Source organism: Leuresthes tenuis, unplaced genomic scaffold (assembly GCF_036924035.1).
Source record: "Leuresthes tenuis unplaced genomic scaffold, fLeuTen1.0.hap1 SCAF_4, whole genome shotgun sequence".
NCBI classification, from domain to species: domain Eukaryota; kingdom Metazoa; phylum Chordata; class Actinopteri; order Atheriniformes; family Atherinopsidae; genus Leuresthes; species Leuresthes tenuis.
The window spans coordinates 27,963,393-27,973,047 of record NW_027325358.1 but is presented as its reverse complement, the minus strand read 5'-3'; the positions used below and the strand labels follow the sequence as shown (position 1 = coordinate 27,973,047).

General features: G+C 38.7%; 1 protein-coding gene across 3 annotated transcripts; it reads left to right on the top strand.

Annotated features, from left to right (window-relative positions):
- Positions 1 to 5,450: 5,450 nt before the first annotated feature.
- LOC140305117 (homeobox protein OTX1 B-like) lies at positions 5,451 to 9,072 on the top strand. Of its 3 annotated transcripts, none has more exons than XM_072383884.1 (4): positions 5,451 to 5,547; positions 6,158 to 6,309; positions 7,841 to 8,022; positions 8,086 to 9,072. In XM_072383884.1, the coding sequence occupies exons 1-4, from the start codon at positions 5,451 to 5,453 to the stop codon at positions 8,609 to 8,611; spliced, it is 957 nt and encodes a 318-aa protein (XP_072239985.1). In that variant the 3' UTR covers positions 8,612 to 9,072. The 3 variants fall into 3 exon arrangements, with proteins under 3 accessions (XP_072239985.1, XP_072239984.1, XP_072239983.1); XM_072383883.1 differs by having other exon boundaries at positions 5,451 to 5,565; XM_072383882.1 differs by having other exon boundaries at positions 7,841 to 9,072.
- Positions 9,073 to 9,655: the final 583 nt, after the last annotated feature.

Below are 9,655 nucleotides of genomic sequence, written 5' to 3'. Positions count from 1 at the left end.
GTTGCAGAAAGAGAAAAACTGAACTCATCATATACTAGAGACCAAAGGAGGTGTAGACACCATGGACCAGATGGTCGGCACCTACACCTGCACGCATCAAACACAGAGACGGCCCATGGTGCTTTGGTACAACATATTGCCAAAAGTATTCACTCACCCATGCAAATAATTAAATTCAGGTGTTCCAATCACATCCATGGCCACAGGTGTATAAATTCATGTTGCGCAATTTTCTTTTACAATTTTCAAAATGTTTCACGCGTTTTAGAAATGTAAAAAAAATATATTTCAAATATGAAATCATTCTTGTGTGAACCAAAATTATGATACAAAATATTAAATATGACTATTCTTAACCAAAATGACAAAAATAGCATAAAAACATATTGATTCCAACACGGGTAATTTTTGACCCACTTATGGAGTGTACCAGAGTGTAGGGTCCTGTAACTCGTGCATCTTATGTCACAACTCGGTCCCTCCGTTCGTCCCAGGATTGTCGTCTAGCAGTGCCTACACCATGCCTAAGACAATCCAAACTCTTTTCATGTGTCGTCCCACGATGGTGGAATGACCTACCGAGCGCTACCAGAACAGGGGCGTTCCTGTCTATCTTCAAGAAATTCTTGAAAATCCAGCTCTTCAGAGAGCATCTCCTATCCTAGCACTTACCTTGTACTTACCTACCCCCTCTATCTTTGCACTTTATCGTTCTGCACTTCCTTCTATGCCTGCACTCTATCTCTACTCTGTCACCTCTGACAGAGTCGGACTAGTGGGTTCCTTCTATGTAGTTTATTGTTAGCTTTTTATATAGCTTGTTATATCTTCATTTGTAAGTCGCTTTGGATAAAAGCGTCTGCTAAATGCATAAACATAAACATCTAAGGGTTGAATCCAATTTCTACAATGATTTACAAACTCAAAATAGAAAATGTGATTGAATTTATGTACATATGATATTCTAGTTATATTTTAGACAGATATATTTGTAGATATGTAAACTGGCAAATTTTAATATGTAAAACCATGACTTTCTCAAGACACTGTTCCTTTTGGATGTGTTGCAGTGTAAAAATTAACTGTATGTTTTCACTGTGGGTATAGTGTGTCATTTTAACCTAAAAATCACTTTCATGTGGTGAAGAGAGGTGTTACAAGTAGGCTTATTTCTGACTACTTATTGAAATGAATACCAATTATTCATATCAAATATTTCATCATCAGCTTGTCATCTTTGAAGTCACAGAAAAGGGTTTAGGATCCTTATGCAGTTGTTTACACTGGCCCACTAGGAAAATATCGATTTTACATTCACCAGCACACCTCCCTCAAAAAAATTATCTCAAATGCCCCTATCGATGGACCCAATCAGAACTATTTCATTCACATTCACAGAAACATTAAAATGACTGTACGAGCAAATGAGAGGTAGCTGGGGGGGATATATATAGTGGATATAAAGTCGTTCATATTTGGTCCTGACTTTTCAAAAAACTTTGATGCAAAAAAAAAATAAAGAAGCAAGAATTATTTTTTAAAAACTGACAAACAAGAAACTTAGTTATCTCAGTAAAACATAAAGTTTTTGTTTCTCTTACCCGAGTGGTCCGAGTCAGCAGTGTAGCAGTTTTCATGGCCCCAGTTGCACGGTTTCCCATGTGCCAGCTATTTACCTGCCTGCTAAGCTGCAGTTGCGCTTCAGCCTGTGGAGAAACTCATTGCTGTCAGCTGGTTCTATAAGTTTTTCAGTGCAGGAGGTTTTGTGTCGTTCTTTAAAAGATGGGAAGTATGCCGCAGCCCAGCTTGAGCCTTCTGCGTGCATTCTGACTATCTGGGATTTTATGCATTATGTTCTTAATAACCACCAATAACACAGACAAGAACCCTCTTTGAACTTAACCCCCACCTTCTCCAAAATGCACGCAAAACACTCATACACAGCTCATCAGGCAGCCTGATCCCTGGATTTACAGGCTTTGTATTAACAAAATACTTCCGCAATTTGGGATTAAACCCTCTAAAACCTCTCCCAACAATAATGACTCAGTCCATTTAATATCTTGATACTTGTCATCAATTACTGTTTTTATTGCTGTTGGCCACAACTAATTTAACCAGAAATCACACACCAAAGATTTTTCCCTTTTTCATATTAATATCCCTGAACACCCTGTTGCTCTCGTTTGATTGAAATATTCTTTTAGTGCCTGCAGGCCACAAAACTTCTCAGCTGGCCCTTGCGCATATCTAAATATATTATTATTGTTAATGGATGAATTGACCTATATTTTAATGATCAATAAAACTTTTTTTTAATAATGTAGTTATACATACTTTGCATTTGCAAAGAGTGCATATACATGTATTTAGTGAAAATAAAAAAGCATGTGTACAATTAAAGATCAATATATACAAATGCTGTCTACCACATCTTATTGCTCATACCATGACCAATTGCAATGTGTTGATCTCAATCAAATGTCATTTGGTTATTGTAATTTATAACATAAGCAGCCCAACTCCACTCAGAAGTTTTCATTGCGGCTATTCCACATCAAATAGGTTTACTTACAGAAATATTTTTATTTTTATTTTCTGACCTAAATCAGTTGTTTGAGGCTGTCCAAATGCTTCCACAGCAGGTTTCCTGAACTAGGCTTTATTAAAACTCAATACTCAATACTTTACTTTCGACCTGGCTGTCTTTAACGGCAACTCTTTATTCTGCAACTCCTTCCTTAGTCATTAGACACAGTGAAAACAAAACCAGAAACGGCCGACAGGAGTTTGTCTGTCTGTTAACCATTACCATGTGATGCTATCTGTTTTATGCACAGTGTTTTTCGCAGACTTGGGTAGCTGGATTTTTACATTTTTATTCAACATTTGTCATTTGTTTCACACTGCGAAAAAAAACAATGTTTACTTTAACATCTGTCTCAAATAAATATATCTCAACAAAAGTTCAACTGCCTTCATATATGATTACCCCACAATATTAGATAAATGTTTTGCGTTATAGTTATATGAATAATTTATTTATCTCCTTAGTGCAGGCCACCCGGGTCTCCTCCAACTTTCCGACCCAAACTTTTCAACTTTCGAGTCAGGTGGGCCCCCTCCATGCGAAATGGGCGGGCGTTTCGGGGACGAACTCGTGAGCTGAATGGCCGCCTTGCATAAATATAAAGCCGCTGAGCGCTGTGATAGGCTCGGAGGGTGAGGAGCCTCGCGCTTCCTTGACACATAGAAGCACTTGTTTTAGGGGGAAGCATCAATTTCCATCCACCAACACCATCTGTAGAGAGAAGGAGAGCGGAGGACTCAAATAGCGTGATTATTTTTTTTAATTTTCTGCCATGACATGTTCATTTTATTAATCACACACAGGTGTGAGTTCCACGTGAAGCTCTCAAACCTGCTTTAGATAGACCAAATACGTGAATAAACTTTCCCTCATGTGGATATTGTTCGTCATCTCTAATCTCATTGGTTTGACATTTAACGGGAATATTTTAAAAAGGAGATCTAACAAGGTGAGAATTCTATATCTGTATATATATTTATTTTTATCTGTATTTTCTATGCCGCTCTCTTTCTTTCTTTCTTTCCTTCTTTCTTGGACAGCTTTTACAATCACAGGCTGCTAGCGTTTAAATATGGAAAACGAAAAAATCTTACAAGTTTGTTTGAATTTTTTTTGATAAATTCTTAGCAGATCAACTTATATTGCTCAAATAATAAAAAAAATTATATGAAAAGAAAAGCTGTCTGCGATTGCACCCCACCCTTCACTTCTAAGGTGGTCGTGGTGGCCCACACTTGGTAAAGCATTTTCATGCAGTCAGTCCACAACTTTATGATTAATACTGCTACAAAAAAGAATGTAAAATGTAAAGAATGTGAAAATAAGGATAAAAATGAAAGAATTCCATTAATTTGCTAAGTTTATTGTAAATAGAATAAAAAAAACAAAAAGAAACAAAGGAATCGGTTTGTTGGCAACCCGATCCTGTCTTTTTCTTTTTTAAATGACTGGTGCAAAAATTTCCTATTGTCATTTTTTCAGGTTTATTTTCTCTTTATATATATATATTATTATTTTTATCTTATTTTTTCCCCAGAGCCCGTAACCTCCCACCTCGCTTTTCTGCTGATAAGAGCCGTCTGCTAATTGTCACCCTGTAGATCTAATCTAAATTCTAATGGAGTTCATTTGCACACAGTTTTGGAGGATTTACATTGCGTAAATCACCTCCTTCCTGCGGTTATAGAAATAAGACGAGCTTTATTTGGAGCGTTAACGCCTCAGTTGAGATCCATCATGAGGCCCGGGGCACGCTTCAAGGAGTAAACGTACTGTTAAACGGCCTTCATTGGTTTATAGAAATTCGTATCTAAATACACTGGCGTTCACCAATTAAAAAAGTAAAAACAAAACACAAACAAAGTAGCTAAACATGAGTAGCGCAAGATCTAAACATGTGTGGACTGACAGCGTTAGAAATTAGCTTTGGAAACCATACCCTAACCAAAGTTAGGTAAAGTCTCAAGTAGCATGTTGTTTAAACGCGTCTCCACAGGTCAATTTAATTGTGAGCTATTGAATTAATTAAAGCATAATGAGCATCTGTGTGATAGCACGGCTGCTTATGGCAGGAGGCATCCTGATAAATGTTTCCTACTCAGAGAAAAGTCAAACACTGTGACGACAGGTCACCTACAGAAGTGTGGTGCGCTGTTATTTTGTCTGAATTAAAGCAGTTATTCTCCAACACGCTGAGCTTTACTTATTCATTAATTATCACGCTGCCCCGTCTCACAGACAGGCCTAGTGTCTTTTCCCATAAATTGATTTAACAGATATGTTCATATCCTCGTGCTGAATTTCCATTTTTAGGGATTTTCCCTTCATTTGCACATTTAATGTTACAAAACTGCAGATTAGTCTCCATGCAAAAAAATAATTTATCTCTACTTCTGAGAACAATTTTCCTAAAAGTCTTCTTTGTTTCCTCCGTTTGTGTTTTAAATAGTATAATTGATCCATTTGATTGATTATGTGTGTAAATGATTGTGGCGAAAGAGTTAATTTAAAAGCTCAAAATGTTGTGTTTGATTTACAGTCGGGCTTAGTTTAGACGTTCTGATTACACATCAGCCATCTGTGTTAAAATAGAGGCTTTGCGGGGTGAGAAGTGGGCCTCCAGAATAACGGCGTAAAGTGTAAAAGCTACATACAGTATAGGTTTGTATTTCAAAAGTTCTTGTAAATTTGACACTTTGATACGAGGCCTTTATAGTCACACTCGTTGTGCCATAGACATTCACTAACTGATTTACATTTTACTCCATAACTTTTAGAATTCTTCGGTTATTTTCTTGCATCTGTGTCTTTAAACCTGTTCCACCTGTACTGACTCCGGTCTCCCCTCTCTGCTTCGAGCATGATGTCTTATCTCAAACAGGCCCCTTACGGGATGAACGGACTGGGCCTAAGCGGAGCTGCCATGGAACTGCTGCATCCGTCTGTGGGTTACCCCGGTAAATTACTTATTTTAGGCTCTACTATGTTCGTGGGAGTTTTCCACAATATTTTCATTTTTCTTATGAAAATGAAAAGCGGGCTACATTGTGTATGTGCAGTTCAGTAGTTTTATGTTATCCTGTCGTAATGTTGTCTGTTGATGTCCTTGCTCTGGTTTTAGTTGAAATGTCAAAAGTCCATTGCTGTCGCGAAGTTAAATGCTCCCGACGAAAGAAATTATTTCAAAGTCTTAACGTGACTTAAAACCTCAATAAGTTCGAAGAAAATCGGGGTTTAGAATACAGCTTTTGCAAGTTTTTTCTGAGCTGAGTTTCTCTGAGTTTCGGGCTTGTCGGGTTGTAATAATCTACTAATTATCAGACTTATTATTAGTAAAGTGCTGTTGTTTGTTTTTTGTTTTGTTTTGTTTTTGCTGGAGAATGAAAAAACAAAACATTGACTTCTGCGTGAGGAAACCAACCATCCAGGCCCCTGACAACTTTTAGACGTGAAACGATCAAATTATAGCATAACCGCGCACATCAATTCAGTTTCTTTGTTCAACGGTCTTGGCTCGAATTATTAATGTTAAGACTGATTTTTTTCTTCTTCATATTCTTGTCCCAGCCAACCCACGGAAGCAGCGCAGAGAGCGGACCACCTTCTCTAGGACGCAGCTGGACATTCTAGAGTCTCTTTTCGCCAAGACGCGCTATCCGGACATCTTCATGAGGGAGGAGGTGGCGCTGAAAATCAACCTGCCGGAGTCCAGAGTGCAGGTCAGGACGTCCGGAAGACAAGCACTGTTCACGTATCATAAATATTAAATGTGCAAGTTTAAAAAATACACCTTTCAGTTATGTGGTGTTTCGTTCGTTCGTTTTCGTTTATGTTTAACATTACGTTCCACGTGCATCGGGGCTGATTATTCTGAATGTATGAGTGGCAGCTTTAAAGTAAGCCGACAGTAACTTCTCCAGAAATGTATACACTTGTTTAGTGATTCTAGATTTGGTGACATTTCCTGAGTAGACCTATCTGTTTCACCCGAGGGTTCTGCCTGATTATCCTCGGAGTGAGCAAAAAATGTTTCAGCTGTTATTGATCGAGAAGAGACGAGTCGTAGGCTTGGTTTAATGTGGAGAGCCGGTTAAGAGGTTTTCCGTGGACGGCTTTAGCAGCCCTCTGCTTTGCTGAAAGTCGCAGTTATAGCAGCTGCCTCTCTTCTTTCTGCTGTTTAATCCATGCCAGGTCAACACGCATCATTATTATTATTAGAAGAGCGATGGCTGTTAGTTTGCCTACACAATTATTTAAACTTATTCACAATTCATTAAACTTATTAATGAATCAGCATTATCATGTTTGAAATTTATGAAATTGTAAATACACTACTCTGAGTTAAGTCATGGCAATTAACTCTTGTGCATTACATGGCTCATGTACATGTGGCCTATATAATAGAAAATTCCAGGACTTTTTGTTCAATTTTTTGTTCAATTTTTATTCAAATAAATAAAAAAATGTATTGCAGTCATTGGTCATAATTTCCTGCTTGCTTTACTTTGTAAAATAGCTATCCCTGAAGTGCTGCTTTCCATGCAAGTATCTTCATTATTTATTTGTTCATCTATTTATTTTAACAGAAAAACAATAGTGTCAGCTTTATGGTGGTGTGGTGGTTAGCACTGTCACCTCACAGCAAGAAGGATCCTGGTTCAAATCCCTGCATGTGTGGGCTCTCAAGGGACTCCAGCTTTCTCACACAATCCAAAAACATGCATGTCAGGTTAATTGGTTATTCCAAATTTAACACCGGAGTGGCTTTGACCATGCCTGGTGGTTTAGTTTTTCCTCTGTGTTGGCCCATTCATGAACTATTGACCATCATATAACTTAGAACTTTCATTGCATTGAGATAAACTTACTGCTTCTTCCTCACATTCTCAGAGGCCTAAAAATAAACAAACAGTCCAAAACAAACTGTTAAAGCTAGCATAGATACTAAGACTTAAAAAACAAAGTCAACCAAATATAAAAGTTGAACTTCTACAAATTTAAAGTGAAGTGGAAACTTTTGTTTGTTTGTTTTGGTACACAAAGGAATCCAAAAATTCCCAGAGTGTGTTTTTATTGGAAACTGTGATGAATAAAACTAAAATAAAGAGCAACACCTCCTCGGTAGGATCACGTAAGAGAGAAGAGTGTTCAACAACAGCAGAAGGTGTTACAGTCTTGTTCGCTCAGTCAGGACTTCTATCATCTGGCCAATCAGTGATAATGACTTTTTAACCACCCCTTCTTCCTCAGGTCTGGTTTAAAAACAGACGAGCAAAGTGTCGGCAGCAGCAGCAGAACACCAACAGCGCCAAGGTAAAACCAATGAAGAAGAAGTCATCTCCAACCCGAGAGAGCATCAGTTCAGAGAGCAGTAGCCAGTTCACTCCACCAGCAGTGTCAAGCTCCTCCATCTCTTCATCTTCTTCCTCTTCATCTTCTTCCGTCTCCTCCAGTCTTGGTGGACCTGGTCTGATTAGCACTTCTACCTCAGTAACTGCTCCAGTGTCATCTATCTGGAGCCCGGCACCCATCTCCCCCGCCCCAGCACCAGCCAACCTGCCCGACCCTGCCGCTCCCACCAGCGCCTCCTGCATGCAACGCTCAGTGTCATCTTCCACTGGAAGAACACCTTCCTATCCAGTGTCCTACAGCCAAACAGCAGCAGCGTACAGTCAAGGTTACCCCACCTCAGCATCAGGCTCCTACTTTGGTGGTGTGGAGTGTGGCTCCTACCTGGCACCCATGCACTCTCACCACCACCCACATCATGCACATCAGCTCAGCCCCATGACAGGCAACTCTATGTCAGGACACCCACACCATCATATTGGCCAAACTTCAGGCCACCATCACCACCACCCAACACATCATCACCAGGCGTACAGCGCACCCAGCCTTGCCTTTAACTCCACAGACTGTCTGGATTACAAAGAGCAGACGGCAGCTTCGGCCTGGAAACTTAGCTTCAATGCCTCCGACTGTTTGGACTACAAAGACTCATGGCGTTTCCAAGTGTTGTGACTTAGAGGGTCACAAGAGGGTTTCCTTTTGTTGATGGTTTATTTTTGAAGATGTTTCAATCTAATAGTAGAGACATGTTTTAAAAGTTTTTTTTGTGAATGAATTTAAATCGTGCACAGAGAACTGAAACCTGAGTAGCAGGGAACAAGCTTGCCTATGTGGTTGTCAGCAGATAATCTAGGATTATTTTTCTACTCAAGGACTCTTGACTTCAAGAGAAACTGACCCATTTATAAGGTTTTCAGAAAGTAGATTTTCAGGTCATGCGATGTGGGATCATCTCAGTTGAAATTGAAAAAATTGAAAGACACAAGATTTAAAAACAGCTTACTTTGGACTCTTGAGTGGGCTTTCCTAAAATATTTTTTTTAAATGAAGATAGAATACTGCTATGATTTTCAGGTTGCTGATGTCCATTTATATTTGATTTTCAGATTAAAACTTGCTCAGAAGCTAATCTTCCAGCCTCCAGGTGTGAATTTTGGAGACTGCATTGCGGCAAATGACAGACTTTGTTATTTGTTCTTTGCTGAGGAAAGAATATCCAAATGGGAAGTAGATACGTAATGTCACTATTCCTTTGAAATTTGAAACATGTACATGCCTGTCTTTATAATAAAGTCTCTTTAAAACATGGCCAGTCCAAAGAGGCCTTTTTAAAAATAATTTCTAAAGACAGAATTAAGTCTTGCTTGCCAACAGGGCAACTTCCAATATCAGAGAATAACTATGGGTAATCTAATAATACTATCTTATTTTACTGGCTTCAAAGTGTTCAGGTCCACATGAAAAACAATTAAAAATTAAAAAAGAGAATTACAGATAATTTCCAGAAGTGCTGTGATACAGTCTTGGCAGTGAACAGGCAGCACAAAAAAGTGCTTTGTTAATCTCCATTAGTGAGAGAGAGCCAGAGCAGGAAAATGTGTTGCTGTTTCGTGTACATTTTCTTAAATCCATCTGTCTCTATCTTTACTTATCTATATTTGTTAACACCACAATACTGTTTGGTCATTGTGAACTAGCAGAGTGGCAGCAGAACAA

Bases quoted from the DNA above. Each gene is read 5' to 3' on its own strand.
- LOC140305117 (XM_072383882.1), top strand. From the start codon at position 5,451: ATGATGTCTTATCTCAAACAGGCCCCTTACGGGATGAACGGACTGGGC. The intron at 5,548-6,157 runs GTAAATTACTTA...TTCTTGTCCCAG, and splicing joins TCCGTCTGTGGGTTACCCCG to CCAACCCACGGAAGCAGCGC. The intron at 6,310-7,840 runs GTCAGGACGTCC...CTTCTTCCTCAG, and splicing joins TGCCGGAGTCCAGAGTGCAG to GTCTGGTTTAAAAACAGACG.